Here is a 24,600-nt window from a genome sequence, read left to right as displayed (position 1 = left end):
GTGTGCATCATAGCGACCGGTCGTTCCACCAGTCGTTCCCCTGTTTGGTCAATTTGCATGCTAGGCTTTTACTATATAGGATTGCAAGATAAGTTGGTTATGGGCTTGTCTGGACCAATGAGATCTTTTGTATCTTGAAAGCAAATTAGCTCTTCCAGAACAACCTTGTTCTTGACAAATAGCTGATAAATGCACTCCCTTCCCTGACACCTCCAGAGGTTGGGTTTAATAATCATCCACCAAGCAGGAGAAGTATTTACCTCTTCATTCCTATCATACCACTCTAAGTGTGACTCCTGGCTCACCCAGTTCTATTTAAAATCAATAGATGCTCTGGGAGCACCTGCTATCCATTTAAATATATACTGTGCACTCATGATCTGGTCCAGCACTGCCATCGTCCTGCGGTGATTTTAAACCAATAATAAATAATGTCATGAGATTAACAACACACCACAGAATAGTAGCATGAGGTAGATGTCATTCATTGTTCCAAACTTGCAGAAGAGAAGTAGGGAGTGGAAAGTGCTTGGGCCCCAACCCAGAAACAGAGCTCATGCCTCTGACACCAAACACAAAACTTTTTCCTAGACAAAACCCCTTCCCTCCCTCAAGTTGCAATCAAGGAAGGGAAATATAAACCAGATATAGTCAGAGGATAATAAGCACATTAGTGATATTTGGAGAAAGTACTGAGTAGGCATGCCAGAGTGTTTTATTTTTCAGCCATAGGAATCAAGAAAAAGTTTTATGAAAAATGTATATCAGTTGGACCCTAAAGAAGAATCTGTAGAATTTTCCCAGGAAGAGTGGAATGAAGTGCAAATAGAGCTGGGTAAGGAGCAATAAAAGCCAGGACATTGCCAGGAATTTATCAAGCTTGTTCAGAGGATGACAAATATTTGTTGAGTAGTTGGAATGTGGAGTTGTTTATGGGGGCAAATGCTAGTGAAAGATAACACTACAAAATGACATTAGAAACCAGAGATGGAGGATCTTGAATTAAAAAAAAATACATCTGCACTTATTTGAAAAGCGATGGGATAAATGTGGACCAGGAGAGTGGCACATTGAAAGCTTTGTTTATTTGTTGTTGTTTTTCCTACTGATACTTTCTAGGGTTCATTGGAGAGAAAGGTAAGTGAAGGCAGGGAGTCTGGTTGCAGAATCTCCAGATTCATCCAGGTAAACAATTAGGGCATTTGAAATGAAAATCAGAGCAACATTTTAGAGGTGGGCTAGTGGGCTTGGTGCCTGAAGGTATGATGTTGAGCAGACAGGACTCAAGGTCACCCTGATGGTTTGGCCGCCCTAGAGAGTAATGAGGTAATAGGCAGAGGCAAGAAAGGCAACAGTGGCAGGAGTTGGTGACCAATTCTGTCTGGGATATGTTGATTGCAAATACTTACAAAATATTCCATGGAAACTATATTTCCTTATTGAGGTGAAAATGCTTCTCCTTGTTTACTCACCTTCAAAACCATCTCTCCTGTTTTTTATTTTTATTTTTTTAAATATATTTTTATTGATTTAAGAGAGGAAGGGAGACATAAAGAGAGAGAAAGAAGAGAGAGACAGAGGGAGAGAGAGAGAGAGGGGGGGGGAGAGAGAGAGAGAGAAAGAGAGAGAGAGAGAGATCGTTGATAAGAGAGAAACATTGATTGGCTGCCGTCTGTACGGCCCCCACTGGGGATCGAGCCTGCAACCTGGGCATGTACCCTTAACCAGAATCCAACCTGGGACCCTTCAGTCCACAGGCCAAAGCTCTATCCACTGAGCCAAACCACCTAGGTTTGAACTCTCCTATTTTGAACTCCCATCGGATTCTCATCTGGGCCACAGAATTGGTTTATGAAGCATTGAAATGACTGTGGAGCTTTCCCAGTCCCGCGTGGATATCATTGAAATGCCACATGGTGAACCGATGTGCACCAAAGCAGAGACCACTCACTGGTGCTTGGCATCACCTCGGCCTCTGTTGTTCTCTATGAATTGCTCTCTCTACATTAGGATTGTCTTCATTGCTTTGTAACACAAAACATGACCCGCAGTGACTGAAGAAGGGATATATTTTCTCACTTAAGAATTCTGGAGTCTGGAAAGTAGAAAACTGCTTTTTGGGTCCATCTCATATATTTAACAATGTAAGTCAGCTTCTCGGGTCTTTCTTGGCCTTTCCCTCACCTTACACTTGCCACCTTACGCTCATAAGATAGCTGCTGCAGCTCCGATTGTCCCATCCAAACCCAAGAAGAAGGGAAAGCAGTCGGGTCAACCAAGTCTTCCTCTTTGATCAGGAATAGAATAAGAATTTCCCAAATCTTTAGCAGACTTCCTTAGGCATTATTTTGTCTGTATCGGTGCCACATGGCCACCTCCAGTTGAAAAGGACGCTTGATCAAGCTGGTCACATTGCCAGCCCTAGCAAGAAGGGAGAGTGGAATGGACATTGACAATGTCTCTAACACTCGCCTTTCCTGCAACACCATAGACACATCCATGCTATGCCATGCCCTCCTCCTCACCTAGCACTTTGTGGGACACAGAGGGGTCTGGAATAGGAGGTGTTTGGGGAGCTAATCCTTATCTAGTGTGCTCAGCGCCTTCTTTTGTCTTTGGTTCCTCTGAGTAGCCTTGGGAATGCAGGAGCTTCTACATATATGTTACAGAGGCTTTTTCAGCACCTCTCAAAAAAAAAGTGCCAGAGACAGACTACATGCTGGGAGGAAATCTATGAGCTGCAAAAATAGAATGGGGCTGGCGTGCATTCTTCAGTAATGAGTGCATAAAAAGCAGCCTCTTAAATTATGAATGTGGCTTCTCTTGTTTATTGCCAGGTAATCCTGTCTTATTGATTTCTGTTTATTTCCAATCATCTAGAATGAGAGATTGTGTTGCTTAGAGATCTTGATCCCTAAAAGATCATCATCAAAGCTACTCTTATGCTGTATTTAGTTGTTTACTTATTTTTTTTTTGCTCAGAGTGACTGAATCAATACACATACAAAGAAAACACTTTTTTTTTTCTTTGCTCCTTAAAAGACTAGGGGTAAAAATACAGAAAAGCTAAATAAAGATGCTAAGATTTAAAAAAAAATAGTTTCAGCAAACAACATATTGATTTCTTTCAAAGAGGCAGAGTGTAAATTAAAAATATTCTTCTGACACAGTTTTTAAAGATACCACTGACTCAGCAGAGTTGGCCCTTACTGAACTTTCACTTCCAAGAGGGTCCCTGTGGAAGGACAGCCCACTTTCCCCCAGATCAGCTGGCTCCTCAAGTCCTCAGAGGGAAGCTTGCCTCCCAGTCTACACTAGTAAAGGTCTGTGGTTCTATCTGATCAGTTCTCAGTTCTGGCTTTGCCATCCACCATACTACCTTTGGGCATATTTAAGGACATTACACATTATTCAGAAAATTTTACCATCATAATTCCTTTTTTATTTATTTTTAAATATAATTTTATTGATTTCATAGAGGGAGACAGAAATAAAAAACATCAAGGATGAGAGAGAATCATTGATTGGCTGCCTCCTTCACGCCCCACATTGGGAATCAGCCCGAAACCCAGGCATGTATGAGCTCTGACCAGAATTGAACTGTCACATTCTGGTTCATAGGTCAGCACTCAATCACTGAGCCATGCAAGCTGGTACATTATTGTTTTTGAAAGTGGTTACATTAAAACTCTACTCAGAATTGGAAAGAGTTGGGAATAAACAAGGCCTGGGACCATATGATAAGATATTGTCTAGAATGTACTGAACAGTGGTCTAGGCACATGGAGACGGGAGTGAGGCTGTGAGCATGGGCATTGGAAGAGCCAACAGAGTATAGAGACAGTGGCGCTCTTTCTCCTAAAGAACCCATGACAAAAGAAGGCTGATTAAGACCCATAGGCGTGAGGCCAGGAGAGAAGCACAGAGGACCCAATTTCAGGAACACAGACTATTTATCACCATTTGAGTTACTGAAAACCATGTCAGATCCCTTTGGCCTATTCAAAACATTTTGCAGGGTTGTTCTCAGGGGCAGCTTACATAATGAGCAGGAACTAGTGCAAAATAAAGTAGGAAAAAGTGATGGAAAAGGTAATCAAATATCAAGCTTTTTTCTTTCTTCTTCCACAGTCTCTCAATCGGCCATAGTGTTTGTTTGTGGGGTTTTTTTGTTTGTTTGTTTGTTTGTTTTTGCCATTTAATTCCATTTTAAGTAAAGATAAGCTAAATTTTAAAACCATTAGTATGAATATTACCATTCAACTTCATATTGTGCAAGGCCAGTTTAAAATGCAAATGGGAGAGTATTTAACTCAAAGGTGGAATCACTGAAATAACATGATTGGCATTTCACAGTTCACGTATGTAAGTAAATGTATTTTGTTCCTGCCAGGAGCCTGGAAACACTGCTCAAGACCTACTCACCAGCTTTCATTTTACCTCTTGATACACACACCTCTACCAACACCCTCTCACTTCAGCTTGCTAATAAATAAGGTATAACTGATAGGAAAAAGAGCTCTCATTGCCCGATCTTTCTCTTTTATGGCATTATTGTTAGTGTAAGTAGTTGGCCAGTACAGAGAATCAGAAAGGATGGGATAGGCTTCCTTGTTTGTTCATGTTTCTTGGAACACTATTGCCTTCTTTCTGCTTTCTAAGCCACTTCCGTTCAAAGGGAAAGCACAGCCTGTGGGGATGTCAATACCCCTCCTTACTCAGTGGGTGTAACACACCTGTGTGTTCCTTTCAAAGGACATGATATGAAACCCTAAAAGAGGGAAATGCATAGGAGGTCAGCTTTGGACTGAGAATTTATTGCTAGCCAGTCCTGTCCGGAAGACAGTGCCCACCTTCCTGGAAGAAAGATTCAGGAATGTACTCAAAGATATCTGTCTGATGCATCTTATTACCATACATGATAGGTCCCCAGAATCATGTGCTTATGGGGCATCAGAAACTCTATATGTAGCTGTGGTGGCAGGAATGGGGTGGACACACATGTTGCATGCATCTCATTTGTTTATGCACATACTCCAGTGTCTCATTGAACTTCACTTGCAAAACACAAGTTCAAAATTAAAATGGTAAAGAATTTCAAGATTGTGAGAGCAGAGTATTCAACCAAGTGCAATGCCCTTGTGAGCATAGGAACCTCTCTGACCACATAGGTCTCATGCCTGGGATTACACCTGTGTATTTCCAAAATCCACTTTGCCAGGGAATCGATGTTATTGCTTATAAGCTAGAACAAGGAAAACTTGTTTGTTTGTCTTGCTATCCATCACAAATGAGAAATAGTCTTGTCCCTTCTCACATAGAAGTAGAATTGTGTTTGCTTTTGCAAATTATTTTGAACCAGCCTCCAAGATAAGGTTATTTCTTTACAGCTAATTGCAGCCTGGAAATGAGGGAGTGACGTCTGGAGGCTGAGTCCATCTGGGTTCCTGAATGTCTCATGCAATACTATCTGAAAACTTCTTCTGACTTGGGACTTGTAATACAAATCAAAGAGCTTCATCTTAATTTAGTCCCCAATCTTTCTCTGTGGAATATTGATATTATATTCTAGACATGAGTAACTAGGGATAAATTTTCATTCCAAAGCCAGAATCCTTTGCATTTATCCTCTATTGGGGTTTGAAATTATAGTGTTTAACTAGAGGAATTTGTGCACTCATGGGGGTCCTTCAGCCCGGCCTGTACCCTCTCACAGTCCGGGAGATCTTGGGGAATGTCCGACTGCTGTGGAGGCAGGAGAGGCTCCCGCCACCTCTGCTGGGCTCACCAGCCATGAGTCTGGCTCAGGGCTTCTGGCTGAGCAGCACTCCCCTTGTGGGAGCGCACTGACCACCAGGAGGCAACTCCTGCATTGAACATCTGCCCTCTGGTGGTCAGTGCATGTCATAGCCACCAGTCATTCTGCTGTCCAGTTGATTTGCATATTACCCTTTTATTATATAGGACTAGAGGCCCGATGCACAAAATTCGTGCAAGGGGCTTGGCCCCTGCCACCATGGTGGCTGCCATTGCCTCGGTCCCCACCACCACGGCTTCATTCAGAAGGTCGTCCAGAAGGACATCTGGAAGGACGTCCAGTCTAATTAGCATATTATGCTTTTATTATTATTATAGATTGGCCCTCATTGTTCTCTCATAGTTCTGACTCAGACTTACTCATGGCAGATTACCAGGACCTATCTCAGTATTTGATGATTAAATCATGTGAAATGCACAAACCTTGCTTTAACTGCTGCTATTGCTCTGACACCTTTATCTGACTATTCTAATATTATGGTACATAGCTGAGAGTTAGATATTCTTTTTAGTGTAACAAGGAAAAAGTAATCTTGTCTTTTTATCAGTTGTGTTTAACATTCACTTCATTGCATTTTATGGCCTAGGTAAATTTCCTGTGCCACATATTAAGTTCTAGGTTATGCTAATTAATATGCTCTTCCTTCTGATATTTACTCTGCATTGTCTTGGAGCTTGCATTTCTCTCTTAGCTTCTTGCTTACTAAGCATAAACCTCAGCCATGCTTAGTTTCAAGGGAGCAGTTCTCAACCCTTGTCTACACCAACAGAGCTGGCAGATGTTCACGTGCATCACACATTCTTTTCAGTAAAAGTGGCCTATTGATAAAAAAAAAAAAAGAACATCAGGACTTATGTTTGATACCCAATATTTTGCTGTTCTCCACTCCTTTCTCTCCTGCTCACCTAGCATATCTTACTTCATCAGGAGACCAAAGTTTGAGAACCACTGCTATGTGCTCTGGACTGAATGGCAGACCTGTCATCTGTTTTCAGAATTGCTGAGCAATATCCGGGACTGGTTTTAAACTTCCACTCCCTCTCTCCTCTGATATTTGGGTCTTATTAAGTCTTCTAAGCTGTGCTGTTACCTGCAGGGAGGGCTGTTTCTCCTGTGCCGGATGGTGAGGTTAGACTACGAAATAGAGGGCCAAGAGAAAGACCATCTCACCAAGAATAAGATTCTATTTTCCCTATTCTTTTTCAAAAACCCATTTCTTCTCCCTGAACTATAGAACCAAAAAGACCATGGAGAAATGAATCATATCAACACAAAACAAACACACATTGGTGCTCTCCATAATGAAGACTTTAGTTCAGAATTTTCACATCCATTAATTGAGATCTACATCACTATTTGTGGATCACATTAATATTTGACCTTGGTCACTCACCCTTTAAGAACTGAGGCTTGGTTTTAGTAATAATGCTGGAATAAAGAGCTCACTTAGAAAAAAAATACCAAATCAAATTTGAGAAAGGAAGAGAGAGAGAGAGAGAGAGAGAGAGAGAGAGAGAGAGAGAAGGAAAGAAAGAAAGAAAGAAAGAAAGAAAGAAAGAAAGAAAGAAAGAAAGAAAGAAAGAAGGAAGGAAGGAAGGAAGGAAGGAAGGAAGGAAGGAAGGAAGGAAGGAAGGAAGGAAGGAAGAAAAAGAGAGAGAAACAAAGAAAAGTTCTTCGGAACTGCAGCTATGTTGTTGGCATTCCTTTGTAACGGTGAGATCCTGCATACTGAACAAGGTTGGTGGTGAACAGCAAAAGAGTTTACAGAGGAACACAGACAAACCTTTCTGACTAGTGGTCCTAAAGAGGACTGCACCAATGAGAAAATAAGAAAAACAGTCTGAAAGCCAGACTTTTATGTGTACATAATCAATAGACGTTGGCTCTAGATTCCTGGAGATGGTGTGTGGTTCGGTAGGCATTTTTATTTTTTTCCTGCCTCCTAAATAATATGTAATTTCTCCAGGCCAAGAAATAAATTGAAAGGATTTAGAGGGATTTGCTTATCAGTGGAACACCACGTAGCTTTACATTCCTCCTGCTATTGGGAAGGTACATTGAAGTTTGGTTAATCTTCTGTGGTTCAATACCCCTTTTCCCTCTGTCAGGCTGCCTTGAACAACAGATAGATTAATCTCCCTTCTACCTGCTCTCTTCTCCTTCCTCCCTCCCCTCTCTCTTGATCTACCCTTCGTTTTTTGAACAGATGGAAGAAAAATCTTAAAACTGGAAAGAAAAGAGAGAGGAAACAAAAGGTGTCAAACCACATTTATTTATATAATCTTGGAAGACCTCAAGGATAAAATAAAGGACTCCGATCCTTGACACAAAATTTGGCTAAGCTTAGCTTGGTTTTTCTACTGTTAATTAAATCTTGAGTCTGCAAAAGGGTTTCCTTAAAGGTTAATTCTTCAGCAAAACTTATTATAAATCATATCATTCTTTATCCTGATCTAGTATATATGGTGTTGAAAAGAAAAGGAAGAATGTGGAGGCTAGTGAGGGTGAGCAGAGTTTAATGGGAAGCTATATGCCTGGATTCCTATGTAAATTGCTATTTGGTAGAGTGGGTACCATTTATGAACCTCAATTTAAGTTTTTGTATCTGATGATTTAATCAGTGATGAGCTAATCAGTGTTTTCTTGTTTGGCCTGGCTCAAACCCCAGTCTTCTGTAAACTCCATGAGGACAAGGACTGAGTCTGCCTAACCCTCAGCTCATTTATATTGAAGAGCTCTGTTCCAGTTCACTCATTTTGGTTATGCTGAATGCAGGATCTTTAGCCCAGGGTGTTTCTCTTTAAAGCATTTCCATCCCATGGAAATATGAGCCAAACAAAATATGTATGCAGCCATATCTTAACTTGGCAAGTGATTATCTCCAGGAGCGGATAGAGAGAATAGAGGAAAGTAATATCTTAAAAAAACACAATGGCATGAACCTCAGAAGATGGTTTTAAAATTTACTGGGTGTTGTTCCAATAAAGATACTTAGACAGATAGAGGTAGTTTTACCAGAGCATCAAATTCCTCCCTAGCTCATGGGAGTTGGGTTAAGGTTTCTTGGGGTTCTGCTGAAATAAGAATTTTCAGAAGCCCCCATGGGAGAAAGAAATGCAGAAAAAGGCTTTATTTGCATGAAGTTACATTCAGGTTCCAAAGTCCCATCCCCCTTAAGCCAGTCCTGAAAGAGAGGCAGCTGGGGTTCCAGTAGACATGTTGCAGCTGAGTGTAGTTCATCATCCAAGATAATTAACACGTTAAGCACCATGTCACTCACTGGTGACTGACACTATACTTTCCATTCAGAAGACTAAACAGGCTGGGCACTTAACGTGTTAGAGTCCATTAGTCTATTGTGTGGAGTCCCACATGGCTGTGAACCATGTGGGCGCAGGGGACTGCCTCCCCTGCTACAGGAGGCATGAAAGAGAGAGAGAGAGAGAGAGAGAGAGAGAGAGAGAGAGAGAGAGAGAGAGAGAGAGAGAGAGAGAAAGAGAGAGAGAAGAGAGGAGAGAGATTCCTAACTTCCTTTGTTTGGAAGTTTAAATATTCAGGTTTAGCACTTGCAGTGGCCATGCCTATTTTGCCCACTGGCTTTCTCCCAGGTGTGACTGACTGGAAGCATCTTCCCACAGCACTCAGACCTTACGGGTATGTGTCTAAAGTGCCTTTGTATGCGCCCCCCCCCCCCCCCATCAATCAGTGGGGGACAGACTTGGAGAGTGTTAAATGCAGCAGCTTTGGGGAAAAGCTGTGTGAATGACATGCCTATATTATCTGATCTCCCCTTTGAATAATAACCAGGTTACCACAAGGGTATCAATAGGACACAAGGAGACCTCAGAAAGCATTTTAACCAGACTTCACCATTGTCTTTTTGTCTATGGTATGCCCTGTCTTTTACACTTGAGTATGAGTTAAAATCATTTGTTTCATTTTTTCATAATAGTGTCAGTGGCACTTTTGAAGATGACTATAAAGGGATGTTCAGAATATAATGAGGTATACATAGATAATCACACTTATATGATCTCAATGATGTTTAAAGGTTGTTTTTGTATTTAGTTTGAGTTGAGTGAAATGATGGTGCTGATTGTGGGGGATGGGGAGTTTGAGATTATTGCTAATAATCTATATCTTTGGTTCAACTAAAAATAATCCAGTCATCAGTAGTGTGTGTGTGTGTGTGTGTGTGTGTGTGTGTGAGGGAAGGGGGAGTTATCTATTAACATTGATCAGAGATGGAAATATTCAATGCCAATAATTTAATAAAGAAAATCTTAATAGATAAATTTAAATTGAGATGGTCAAACTTCTAAAAACTCATTAAAGTTTACAGATTTACATAGAGTTAATAGGTTTTTAATTTAATTAAAAGTATCTCAGACATCCTTTATTTAAATAGAGAATGCACACTCAGAACAAAGCTGGGTGAGACCCTCCATCCTATGAGAGACTCAAACTGCCAACTGCGTCTCAGAATGGAAGTGTAGAAGGGGAAGGAAAACAACAAACATTTGAAGGAATTGAAATATTTCTAGTAGGAAGCAGCTGCAGAGATATATGGCTGTTTTCTGTGGGCCTGCAGAATATTTATGGACCTTTCTCTTTTCCTTTTTCACTGGAAGAAAGGTGATCATCATTCTTGAGTGTGTTATTTATAATTTCATAAAGCTGTTCTGTGGCAGAACTTATTTTATCTTGTGCTTAAACTCCGTCAAATAACCATGCTCCCAAGGAGCTGGATGGAGAAAAATGATTATCCCCCAACATGATTAGCCTATTCTCAGTATAAGATAAAGAGCTAACGGATGGAATTGGAAGTCACAGAGAGACACCAGGGCAGTAAGGAGGGGACCCGTTGAAACTATCCCCAGCTGTTCTGAGGACGGTGCAGGCATTTTTCTCAGAGCCCAGTGACAGATAGCATCGAAGAATGAGATGGGACCATTCCTGTGCTGAAGTTGGCCAGAGACCTTCGAAGTAAATAATTGGGAGCAGGTGATTATAAAAACAATAACTGGTTGGAGGAAAACGAGAAGCCAGGTTTGTGAAACTGAGGGAATTGGGAGACAAATATACCTATAAATTTACTTGGGTGGACAGAGTTTTGAGCTTTCTTCTGGCCCAGTTTATTCTGAAGGTAATTTCAATAAACATTGGTAGGAGGAGAAAAGAATATAAATGCAATAAAAATCCTTTCAGGAAAGGAATAAAGAGGGCTCCTGCCAGAGAATTTTTTTTATTGAAAGTTATTATAATTTCTACCTTTAGTTTTATGATTCCTAATACAGAACCAAGTAATTTCAACTTGTGAATTAAAAATATGAAATACATATTTTAAGACAGGGTGGTGTGAATTATTATTTTTAATATAGGACTTGGCTAATAAATAGGGACAGGAGACTATTTTCCTCCTCTTGAGAAGACAAAGTAAGGTCTTTAATCTTCACTGTGAAGAAATGGATGTAATTAGACATACACTACACACTGTATTTTGAAATCATGTGTATTGGCTTCCAAAGGAAATGCAAAGGATGATATGGTGAGGTGTGAGGAGGGGGAAAAAAAGAAAAGTCTGATAGGGTAAGATATTAAATTCATGTTCATTATCCAAATTTTTGAGAACCACATGATAATTCAGGTAGCTGCCATATTGTCATTCTAATATATCCCTTCACTCCAGTCATCCTCTACTACTCATAGGTGTGCAAATAAACTGTGCTTTTTCATACTTCTGAGCCTTCACTAGACTTGATTTCACCTGGAATGCCCTTCTCCTGCCCACAGCTCTTAGCTTCCCTGCTGCACTACTGCCTGTCCCAAAGGGCTCCTTTTCTACTTCCCCCTCTGCCCAGGAGCTATCTCTTCTCCCCTGCCATTTGCTCTCTTAGCATCTTGCATTTATGCTTGTCTTAGCATTCAGTTTACTGTATAGAGTGTTTGCCTGTTTACTTGGATGCCTCTTCAGAGACTGTGAAATCCCAGAACAGAGAAACTGTGTTTTATCTATCACTTTATTCCTCATAACTGTTACAGTGCTTGACACATAGGTGTTCAATAAATATTTATTCAAGTAATAAAGGAATGAATGAATGAATAAATGAATGAACAGAACACCTTGATAATATAGGCATATATCACTGAGGGTTGATAGGTCTTTTATTCTTCCTAGAATGGCTTATACTATTGCTTTTGACATATGGGAACCATAATAGGTAAACACTGTAAGCCTAGCCATGGGGACTTATGAGAGCTTTAGACAGTCATGATGAAGGGGAGGAATGTGGAGAAGATGACATTAAATGCACCTTGATGAGCATTCTTGACATAATTATACAATGGAAGAGTTTCCTAAAGCAGTGCTGTTACTTGAAGGAGAATGGATGGTGGACCATTCAAAATAGCAGATGTCACTATAAATGTCGGCACCCTTAGTTATTATGAGAACTAAAAAAGTTAATATGTGTTAATTTCTTAGCGCAAAGCCTGACTATAGCAAATGTCTAATAAGTGGTAAATGTGATTAGTAGGCATTGTTCTAGATAAGTAATTCAGATATCTTTTTCTTTTCAAGAGTACTAACTACTCTTTTTCTCTAAGGAATTGTCAGTAATCACAAAAAAATGATTGTGATTTTGGAAAAATGCACCCACACAGCCTAAGATTGCTACTTTTAAAAAGTATTAGTGTATTAGCTGTTTTCTTGCATTTTAAATATATTTTTATTGTTGATAGTATTACATATATCTCCCATTAACCGCCCCCACTATCCCCTCCTCCCAGCCTCTACCCTCCCAGGTCTTCACTACCCTATTGCCCATGACCATGGGCTATGCATATCTATATATATAAAAGCCTAAGTGACTGGCCAACTGGCCAACTGGTAGCTATGACATGCAATAACCACCAGGGGGCAGACGCTCAACACAGGAGCTGCTGAGCTGTGGTGACTTGGCAGCTGCAGTTCTCTGGTGACGCACCTAGAACCAAAGAGGAGGGAGCCTGATTCTGGGGTGCATCACCCAAGAACTGCCCTCTCACAATCCAGGATCCCTCAGGGGATGTTGGAGAGCTGGTTTCAGCCCGATCCCCACAGGCCAGGCCAAGGGACCCACCAGTGCATGAATCTATGCACTGGGCCTCTAGTGAGTATATAAGTTCTTTGGATTATCTCTTCTCATCTGCCAACACCAAGCAAAGTATGTCAGTCTATTCCAGGCCTCTCTGCTTCAGGTTGTATTTTGTTGGTCAATTCATTTTGTTCATTAGATTCCACAAATAAGTGAGATCATATGTCTTTTTCAGTTTGGCTTATTTCACTTAGCATAATATTTTCCAGGTCCATCCATGCTGTCCCAAAGGGTAAAAGATCCTTCTTTTTTACAGCTGCATAGTATTGCATAGTGTAAATGTCCCACCGTGTTTTTTGTTTGTTTTTCATCCATTCATCTACTGATGGGCACTTGGGCTGTTTCTAAATCTTAGCTATCTATATATATAAAAGCCTAAGCGACCGTTATGACTGAACAACCAGAATGACCAGTCACTATGATACGAACTGACCACCAGGGGGCAGATGCTCAGTGTGCTCCCACAGCCAACCTCCCTCAGTTCCCCTCCCCACACTGGCTGGCAAACCTCCCGTAGCCCCTCTCCCCATCCCTCCCGCCCTATCCAGCAGGTCCTGGCTGGCAGCCGGCAAGCCCCAACCAGCCCAGCCCCGATCAGGACTGGGTGAGATGGCCCTGATAGGCCCTGATTGCTGGCCAGGCCTAGGAACCCCAACCAGGCATGAATTTTGTGCACCGGGCCTCTAGTTATAAATAATGCTGCTATGAACATAGGGGTGCATACACTCTTTATGATTGGTATTTGGGGGTTATTACGATATATTCCTAGAAGTGGGATCTTCTTAAAGACAAAAGTTTGTAGTTCTGTTCTACTCATAATAATTGTATCCCAAGTCCTTGTGTATCTGCTATATTATACCAGCCATGGGAATCAATAATCAAAGAAGTATGCCTTTTCTTCCAAGGTTCAGGGTCAGAGCCTGCATTTACTTATGTTTGAGGAAGGGCACAGATAAGAATACTAAAAGGCACTAAAGGAAGGCCAGGGTATTCCCAGGGTAATTTTGAATCAACTTGTCATTACTTTTGGATATGATCCTAAGTGCATATCCCAAAACCTTGGTTTGTACTTGTTGAGTTTTTTATGTGACAGGAACAAAATTGGAGAATAAATAAATAATAAATCCTTAAATATAATATTCTTAATCCTGAGTTCTTTGCAAACCAAAGTTTGCTGCTCCTGACAGAATGAGTTTTTCTGAAACTGCAGTGTGCTGGGCCTGCATGTTGTTATTGGAAGCCAGCTTCTCCAGATAAACCAACATTGGTTATAGTGATGTTGGTCAAGGAGGGAGTGAGATGTGTGTAATTGCTTTGAGAGTCTCATTGGCTGGGGCTGTAAATAATGATGATGAAGTTTGAGGGACAGATAAGAGGGGCTGAAATCACCTAAGACCTACACCTAATGTCTTGATATAGAGCCATTGGAAAGAAATCAAATTTCACTTATTTATCTAGCTCTCCTACCATCTTCATGAGTATATACTTTTTATCACTCTTCATGGCAGATGCATTGTTTTTATTTATTGATTGATCTATTGATTGATTGAGTTAGTTTTAGCTAGTATTGCTTGAGCATGCACCATATGCCAGGAATGAAGCTTCACTTTAAAAAATGTATGTTTTTATATATTTCAGAGAGAGGAAGGGAGAGGGAGAGAGAGATAAAAACATCAATGATGAGAATCATTGATCGGCTGCCTCCTGCATGCCCCCTACTTGGGATCAAGCCCACAACCTTGGCATGGGCCCTAACCAGGAATCCAACCTCTACCTCCTGGTTCATGGATCAATGCTCACCCACTCACACACCAACCAGGCTAGAACTTCACTTTTAAACATTACATTTAAATTAATACCCAACAAATAATGAGACTCTCTGTTTATCCCAATTTACTGATTTAAAAAAAAAATTGAGGGTTAGAGAGAGAAATAACTTGATTTCCCAGGTTACCAACTGAAAGTGTAGTAGAAAGTCAGGCTTTCTATTACCACCATCTAATAGTCTCCCTCATATTAAACCTTCAAGTCTAGCCACTATTTATCAGAACTGCTGGTAAATGTGCGTCTCTTGCCTGGGAGAAATGTTGCATTTGTCCATATTCATAGAGAAGACCAGCAGAAAACAAATCTCTGGGAAGTGGGACCCAGAGACAGTGAACTGGGGAGAAAGGGAGCAAGAACATGGAAGAGCATATGCATGGGGTCTACATGGGTGGTAGGGGCCAATTTTGGGGACAGAAGTTGAGATGGTAATGGGGAAGGAGAGTGTAGCTATGTACAATGTTATCCAAACCACAGGGGAGAAAACTTGGGTAGTATTAGGAGGTGGAGGAGGGAGAAGAAAATAGTAAGTATTCATTCAATCTCAGAGTCTAGCACTTTTCTTGAAAAAAATTTCATTATTTCTTTGGCCAATAAAAATTAAGATCAATTTATTAGAAGTAAGTTGAAGATTCTACTAATATTATGTTAATGTTTATAGTGGGGTTGTTTTATTTGTTTGGTTGGTTGGTTTCGGTTGGAATCATGCATTGTTTTCATACACTTGCTCAATGACCTTTTTATAGCCTGGCCTTCTGTTCTTGAGATGAGCTCACTAGATTGTCATTAACTCATCAGGTTTCACTCATTTCTAGGGACCAAAGCTAGTTAGGCAATATACGGGCTATTTTGTAAGGTCCTTATAATTAAGTCACTAACAATTAATTTCCAATTGATTATACCATAGCAGTGTATTCTCAACCACCTTTTCATTACCACCCTCTACGGAGTTATTCTGAGACTTTTTTTTCCTAATTTCCCTTATCTTATAAAATTTTAATGCCACAGATATACTGTATATTTATTTAAGTACTATGGGCTGTTGGTAGGTCATAAACCCTTGTTACATCTAAGATCTGCTCCCTTCACCCAAAACAATCGTTGCTGCCTTGGAGGAGGTATCACCCCTGGAGATAATGCATCCTTTAGAAAGATCTAATAGTGATTGTGGCCCTTCCAAAAATAGTGTCTATTGCCTTCTGCATGTGTGCAGTTAGCATTTATCCCCTTGCCTAAATACCCCATTGTGGACCTGCATGAGGCCCCATGCCAGCAGGAACCTCCAGGGGAGTAAACTGGCCGTTTCTCTAAAGGAAATATGGGGCTCCAGGACACCACTGACAGCATCAGTTGCTGGAAATGAAATGCACACTTCAATAGCATTTAATTGGAAAAAAAAGTATGTTTGAAAATTATCCTTCTATTAACTTTATGGAAGAGCAGGGGTAGAAGTATCTGCCTGTCAGATGTAAAATAAAGATCAATAACATGGGTTAAGGCACCTCTCTGCCACCGTCAGTTAAGTGAAATCAATGACCAAATGTGGTTTTTCTACTGTTCATTCCTGTGCCCAATAATTTTATGCCTAGTATGTCTATTTCAAAAAGGGTGTTGGCTGGGAATACGAAGCATATGGGTTATCATGTGTATTTGGTTGCTAGAACTGCCATAACAAAAAAAGTACCTCAGACTGGGTGGCTTAAACAACAGAAATTTATTTTGTTATAGTTCTAGAAGCTAGAAGTCCAAAGTCACAGTGTCAGCTGAGTTACTTTTTTTTTTTAGGGGGGGACGGGGTGGGGAGAGACTTTGTCCTTGGCTTGTAGATGGCTGTCTTCTCCTTGTGCCTTTACATTGTTATCCCTCTTGGTGTGTCTGTGTCCTAGTCTCATCTTTTGATAAGGGCACTTGTCATATTGGATTAGGCTTACCCAATGACCTCATTTTAACTTTATTACCCCTTTAAAGATCTAACCTCCAAATATCAGTTACATTCTGAAGTGTGGGAACTAGAATGTCCACATAGGAATTTGAGGGGACACAATTGAGGGGAGCAAGAATAAGATTTATCTATTCAAATCCTCACTATATTTCTTACTAGCTGTGTGTCCCTCAGCAACTTACTTAATCTCTTTGAACTTCAGTTCTCTTTAAAAGTATAATAATTATGCCTGTCTCAAAGAATTGTTGTAAAAATTATGTTGAATTAATAATAACTCTAATTAATAAGTATGCATACAAGTCTTATGCAGCATCTAGCTTATAATTGCCTTTGCTTTTGAATATGGATTCAGACTAAAGTGCATTAGGAATAAGACCAGCAAACCAGTATATACTCTATTTGTATATTGCCCTTATGTACATAGTAGGACAAAAATGTGTTTCTTTATATAAGATGTATAGATTAGTTAATTAACTCAACAGTATTTCTTGTGCATGTACCAGGCACACAAAGCAGTCTTCTCATCTATTATGTAGCCAGGGTCCTTCTTAACTGACCATACCCACAGCCCCTATATTTCTCCCAGCAAATTCCCTGCAATCGGGGAGTTTCTCTGGGATCCAATAGAAAAACAAATGGTCTCAAGTTGAATTACTATTATTGCGACAAGAGATTTTCTTCTCTCCAGAAACAGCCTTACCTATGTCGAGAGACTGTCATTTGGTATCTCTCTGCTGGTCCACATTACTAATTCAGTTAATTGCAGCAATTACACAAAGACATTGCTGCTAGCTAGGGAAGCCTTTATCCTGTTCCTGAACAGACTGCATTCCACAACGTTCATTAATTATGCCAGCCTATCGATTCACAACCACCAAATCATACACTCAACACCACACACGATATGCATTTAAAATCCTCTCAAAGCTGTAGGGCATTTCTGGGCTGGCTTGTACTCTTGTATTGCCCACCCTTTGCAATAGCCCGTTTCCTGCCCATCTGATTCTCAAAATTGAAACTAAAGTCAGAAGAAAGTCAGGCTGCACCATATGATGGTGTGGGTTCGGGATGAATCTCCTAGAACCACTTTGGGTCACTCAGCTTCACATTAAGACCCACACAAATTGTCCAGGTCCAAAGCCATTATAAGCTACAGGGGAGAAAAATTCTGCATCCTACAGCATGCCCTCTTAGAAAAGTGAAACAGTAATAATGATGGAGGCAGGACACTGTGATAAGTTGTCTATGCTTTTGTTCATTGGTTTCCTTATCTCTCTCTCCTCTCTCTTCCCCCTACCCCTTATTTTTTCTACATGAACAGCCAACATCAGATGACCTTGTATCATCTGCTGAATGTTCAAGCGATGATGAAGACTTTGTTGAATGTGAACCGAGTACAGGTAGGTTAGGTCAGTCTTGTTTTGCTTGCTTTATTTTTTCATTTGCAAAAAACAATACATACATATATGTGAATAGACATGTGTTATATAGATATTATAGTGTGTTAATGTGTGTATTTCCCATATCTATATATGTATAAACATACATATATAAATATTAATGTGTAATCTAAAGCATCAAATCCCATGGAAGGAGTAACAAGGTCCCAGGGAAATTTAAAGTCAGTTCCTTGATAAAGAAAAATCCATGGTATTCAACCTAACTTTGAGCAATCCAACACCCAGTCTGACCCTGGGAACAGCAAATGCATAGCAGCCAGTGGCAGCTATGAAATTGACAGGGTGGGGTAGAGGCATGAAGGCCTATAGTGGAATGATATCAAAAAATTATCAACCCAAAGTGGAGCTGTAATGGTCATTTAAACCTCATGAATTGTTCTGAGCCTAAGTGGCAAACAAAACAAAACCAAAAAAACAGAAACATTTTCCATGGGATTTCAACAGCAGTTCACATGGTATTATATTTATACTAATTTTGTTCATTGGGTGTTTAGAGAATTTGTGCAGCAATAGAGCAAACACAAAATTAGTACCAAGCAATGCCATGTCAATGGCTGAGATGCTTCAAAATGTATTCGCTGTGCTGAAGTCCAGAGGACTTTGGCAATTAGGAGCTTCTGTGTGTTCCCCATTTGCACCCAAATACATTTTGATGTTTTATAGCCTTTCTTTAGAGTGAGCTTTATATGATATAATGTCCAGTAGGTAACTGTAGTCCCTGACTATTTCCTATCAACTTTCCCAAGTCATCTGTTTTGAGACTTGCTCTAAGTTAAACATTTATACATATATATAATAGAGAACAGATATCATCGAATTTCTGTGTATGTTTAAAAGAATTAAAAGCTGGAGTTGGGTTAGGATCTTATTTCTGCAAAAGCTAAGAGAAATAAATAGAATTTTCTAATTGATTCTTTGGGTTGCTTTAATTTTTCCCCTTTCCTTTTTTAAAAAAAAAAAATGACAAGCCAGTAAACATTTTATTTTGCTAATTCTAGAGAAATTTAAGCTTCATGAAGAAATAATATAGCAGAAGTAAAAATATACCTGTTACCCAGAATGATTTACAAGTTTTCACATTTTGTGGAAGCCTGACTGCTGGTGACTTGCAAGTGGCTTTGGATCCAGGAAGTTCTGTGGGTGCCTTTCCTTAGCATGACTTAGGGACATAACACTATGGGGGGCCTTTTCACTTTGGAGTGTGATCTGTTCCTTTTTGTGTGGGAGAAAAGTAACCGTGATCTGGTTAGTCAGATTTTTTTCAAATTATTGTGTAATTATCTCAATGTATTAAGTGAGGTTTTAACTCTAGAGGGTATTAATGTAAGGGAAGTAAGTCAGACAGAGAAAGAAATATACCATATGGTTTCACTTATCTGTGGAATCTAACACCAAACCAACCAACCAAGCAACCAACCAAACAAACAAACCAAAACAAACACAGACTCATAGAAACACAGACCAAGGATGGTTGGCAGAGGGGATGGGACATGGATGAAAAAAGGTGAAGGGGAATATAGTCATTAATATTGTGATAAATCTTAAGAATGATAGATGATTATTAGAATTACTAAGGTGATCACATTGTAAGGTATAAAAATGTCAAATCAGTATATCGTAAACCTGAAACTAATATAACTAATATAATATTACATATCAACTATACTAAAATATAATAAAAAATGGCAGATACACTTAATCTATACCGGAACTTATACACCAAGTTCTTATTCATTAATTCATTCAGTCATTCATTTAATAAATATTTCTTAGCACTTAGGAAGGATACAATGCATCTCTAGATTTGAGTCCTTCCTGTTCTAATAATTCTCATAAATGAACTGTTGGGGAAAAAGAGAACAAGGAGCTTTACCACCTAAATTACCTCTCCAACAAATACATTTTGTGTACATTAGTCATGTACTAGGTATTAGGGATTCACATATGAATATGGCAAGATCCCCATATTAACTGATTCATGGTCAATAGTTACCTAATCATGTTTATTCTTTCTCTGGTTTTCTTGTTTTTATAGCAGTGATATTTATATACATATACATACACAGACATGTTTCTCAAATCCATAGATTTTAAGTCTTCATATAAAAACTGAGGCTTGATCATTTTGAAATATTGCTGCCATCTTCGCCTTCTACCTCCCCCCACCCCACATAGTCATCTCCATATCAACCTCCCTGATAACACAGGGGGCTTTTCCAGATCTCAGATTCACAACTTATACAGCTCCCAGGTGTAATTATATGTTGCCATTTGATATTGAACATGAACAGCTCCAAACTTGAGTGGCAGCAAACTAAGTCCATTGGCCTTTTAGTGGTTGCACAGGTGTTTCTGCTGATTCAAAGGCAGAGGACAGAATTTAATGCCAGTAATTTCTTTAGTAATATAATTACATGGGGTGTGGGGGGGGACTAAAGCAGTTTTTAAACAATCTGTTCTGTTCTGCAAGGGAGTTGGGGAAGGGTATATAAATAAATCAGGTGACAGGATGCCAACCCTGAAGCAGCTAACATGCGCTCTAAGACACAGCTATTGATTTCCCTTGCCTGGGATCATTCAACTCATCACATTTGAAGGATGATCATTTCTTCTTTCTAATTTTATTTACTCCATAAAGTACTCCCAGTAAGTGATTCAGATACAGAGGGACATTTGTCAGAGGCATAGTCCTTAGGGGAAGGGAATAGATATTCCTATTGATGTGCAAGTTTTGCTCTGGGACCAGATTAACACTGATGAAGGTTACAGAGCATAGCTCTATCAAGCACTTTTTGGTATTATATGGGAAATATTTCCATATCCTTCAAATTTTCAAAAAATGGAGATTAAAATCTAGAAACAATTAAACAGTTGTTTCTGGGGCTAGTTTTTGCAGTACCTAGAGAGAAGGATTTAATTTACTGCCCATGCAGCAACAGGTAATGGTGACAGTTACATAATTTTGACATAGTTAATCTTGAACTTCCATATGAATATTGAGATTACAATTCTGACTTTAAACAACCTAATTCACTACCTCAGTTTCTAAAATGTTACTCTTTGCCATGCTTGATATTTGATGGAAATACACTAAATTTGGCTAATTACCTAGGCCTTGTTCAATTTTACTTAACATTACCTTGTCTTCTCTCATTGTATTAGCAAGTGTATGATTTTTCTAGCTACCTCAGTTATAAGGCATTTAGCTTCTATAAGTTCTTTTCTGATTGAAATCCACTAGAAGTTCTTGCTCTTCATAAATTCGGGCAGTTTAGTATATGCTAATTCCACAACTTTTACTTTCAGGTGGGCATCACATTTTAAATGAAATTAGTTTTCTTACTTAATTTTCTTTAAGTCAAAATCGGTCTTAAAGCTGCTGATTTTGAGTCAGAAGCAAGCAATTGCTTTTCATGTCAAAAGCCCTCTTTGGCACTCAAATTTGGTGTAGCTCAGTCATATGATGTTTGGAGACAATGTCAAAGTGTTTGGAGTTTGGTTGATGATAGCTTAGAGACCTTGAAAATCCAATGGATCTCAAATTTTCTCTGAAAAATATGTAAATGAGTTTTTTTAAAAAACAACAACCACCTAAAGTTTAGGTTTAGGTCCTAAACCATGACAACAAGACACAGAGTGAAACTCAATTAGTATTTATTGATTGAATCTGTATGACTCACAAAGTACCTCATAATCTTAAATTCAAATAGGAGATTTGTCATCCATCTGACTTCATCTCCCCTTAATCAGCTAATTAAAACCTACTGAATTATTTAAAATATATAATTTTATATAAGTAAACATCACCCTAACAAACCCACATATGTCCAACAAAAAGAATTCTCTACTCTCCCTATCCCTTCTACTCCAGGGAACTAGATCATTTATAATGAGTAAAAGGTAAGATCACATATTCTTAATATTTGCTTTAAAAACCCAGAATTGAGCCTTTAAACTATAAAACCATCTGCATCAAATTAAAATATTCAGAAGAATATTAGAATCACTATTTAACTACCTAAAGTTGAGGGTCAGGATTTTAACTTTCCTAATTTATAAAAGTTGATTATGTTTCACACAAAAGAAGTCAATGTCTACTTAATATTTTAGATTTGTGAAAGCTGCCCTTTCTTGGGGTCATGATGGGCAGCAAGATGGCATCTGCTAGCAGGGTAGTGCAGGTAGTCAAGCCACATACTTCATTAATAAGGTTCCCTAACAGAAGAGACAATCCTAAACCTAATGTATCAGAAGTTTTGAGATCAGCAGGACTACCATCTCACTCTTCTTTAATTTCTCAGCATTCTAAGGAAAGTAAATCATCAGATTGGCTGATACATCAGGGTCCACCAGGCACTGCAGAAATAATAAAAATACTACCTCAGAAATATAAAAGGAAACTTGTGTCTCAAGAAGAAGTTGAATATATACAACGTGGAGGTCCTGAATAATCACTGACACTGTGGCTGCTGTTTGTTATCAAGCAAAAGAATTGTCATTACAATAAAGGACTTCCAAAATGACTAATGAGAAATTATACATTAAACAACTTAAATAAATTTTCTGTAAAAAAAGAAATATAGAAAACTTAGATAGATAATTGTATTTTTTAATTTATGTATCTTGGTCAGCTTTTCCACAAGCTAACCTAATTTTTATATACTTTATACTTATTAAAGTACACATTTTAAAAATATTTTAGATTTGTGACTTTGCATATACATGTTTCCTTTCCAACTATACTCTATTGATATTAAATTGTGCAGTAAGCTCAAAATTTATTGTCCTTCTTACACATCCAGATTCAACAATAACAAAAATATAGAGCGCTTGAGAGAATTCAGATAACCACTAGAAAATAGAATTTTTTCATGAGACTATGGAAGCGAAATAACAATTAAGATATTCAGTGAGTTCACTTTTGTGATCTAAAACAATTCTGAAATAAAGATAAATTGATGACATTGACTTTCTTTTTCTTCTCTCTCCCTCCCCTCTGTTCCTATCCCCAGTGTTTCCATCTTTGGAAATTGAAATGTATTCCTAGATTAGCTTTTTTATAATTAGAAATTATCAACTTCCTAAATTTTATATATTTATGGCCTCAAACTCTAAAAGTCCTTGGGGGCAGGAGTCACAGAGCAGAGGAAAAAAATAAAAAGAAATCCCTTTAACACCTGAAATTGGCATGGTAATAATTAACAACTATATTGATTCATCCAGCAATTAACCAGGGATATTTTTTTCCTGGCTGTCAGCTAACCAGGTTTTTCAAGGGACAGCACTTCCACCAGAGGGCAGACAGTAAAAGGAAGTAAAAATGAAACACATCCATCATCAAGAGTACTGTGCTAAACAACTTTTATAATGATTGGATTGATGGGAACGTTTAACTAATGGCAGTAATCTGAGATCACCAAATAATTACTATTTCCAGAGTGTTTCTCAGATGTATTTTTACTCCTCAACTCCAAAGTCCTTACATTTGCATTTGGTGTTATTGTTAGTTTCACTATAATACTCAACCCAATGTGGGTAAAATTTAAATTTAGCGGAACACCAACAGCATCCCCCAATTTGTATTCTCCAGGTGAAACTGGATTCTTAATCTTTATCAGATTGAGATACCCCCAGTGAAGTATTTATAATATGAAAATTTGGCACTGAATTGCTTAAAAGTTTGCCAAATCATTCCTGGTTTTATTTGCTGGAACACTGTGGGAAGTGTTAAGACACTGCAATGTTAAGACAGTAATACTTTTCTAACACAGGATAAAAAAAATAGAGCCTTGTTCTCCAGAATCTTTGGTTAAAAAAAAGTAAATTGCTTTTTAAATATGATGTTTGTAATCTTGTGTATTTTTCTATAAACACATAAGTGTCTCCAGCAAGCTTGAAGAGTTAGCAACTTGTATGTTTTTATTACAAAGAAAGGTTTATTTTATTTTTTTAATTTTAGAAAAATTTTTTCCAGGTGGAACTCATGATTGGTAATGAGAATCATGTTTAAATGTTATTAGTCAAGTGGCTATTAGTGGAGTGGCTGTTTGGTGTATAGTAGAATAGTAAATCCTAATTAAATGCTATATGGATGTTTGAGTATCACAGTGTCCAGAACTTCACCTTGAAGAGCTCAGGGACACTTAAAAACACTTCCAATAAAGTAATCGGAGAAATGATTTAGCTTTGGAAAGCAGAATGTAAGTAGATGTAACATTTGTTAACGTAATTAATCAGTATTGGCTGTAGACATTAGTCATTCTTATATTTGATTTATAATACACCCAAAAGCAAACAGTTGCTCACATATAAGGTCTAGGCTAGATCTTACTAATTCTTTAATTCCCATTGCTGATCTATAAATTAATAGAGTATGTTCATTGGCACATGATGTTCCAAATTTTAACGGTAGAGTTTCTG

At 38.7% G+C, this 24,600-nt stretch overlaps 1 protein-coding gene across 20 annotated transcripts in view; it reads left to right on the top strand.

Annotated features, from left to right (window-relative positions):
• Nucleotides 1-24,600, top strand: part of NRXN3 (neurexin 3) — a 1,545,560-nt gene that overhangs the window by 1,477,124 nt on the left and 43,836 nt on the right. For 14 of the 20 annotated variants that reach the window (XM_070415785.1, XM_070415793.1, XM_070415776.1 and 11 more), the window contains one exon: nucleotides 18,042-18,120. In XM_070415785.1, the coding sequence (XP_070271886.1) occupies nucleotides 18,042-18,120 (79 nt within the window). Of the gene's footprint in view, nucleotides 1-18,041; nucleotides 18,130-22,481; nucleotides 22,553-24,600 lie in introns of those variants that run through there. The other 6 variants (XM_070415649.1, XM_070415641.1, XM_070415766.1 and 3 more) reach the window with 2 other exon arrangements.

This window comes from Myotis yumanensis, unplaced genomic scaffold (assembly GCF_028538775.1).
Source record: "Myotis yumanensis isolate MYYU_CA2020_CCGP unplaced genomic scaffold, mMyoYum1.0.hap1 SCAF_1, whole genome shotgun sequence".
In the NCBI taxonomy this organism is placed as follows: domain Eukaryota; kingdom Metazoa; phylum Chordata; class Mammalia; order Chiroptera; family Vespertilionidae; genus Myotis; species Myotis yumanensis.
The sequence above is the reverse complement of the archived record's forward strand: the minus strand, read 5'-3'. Positions and strand labels throughout refer to the sequence as shown.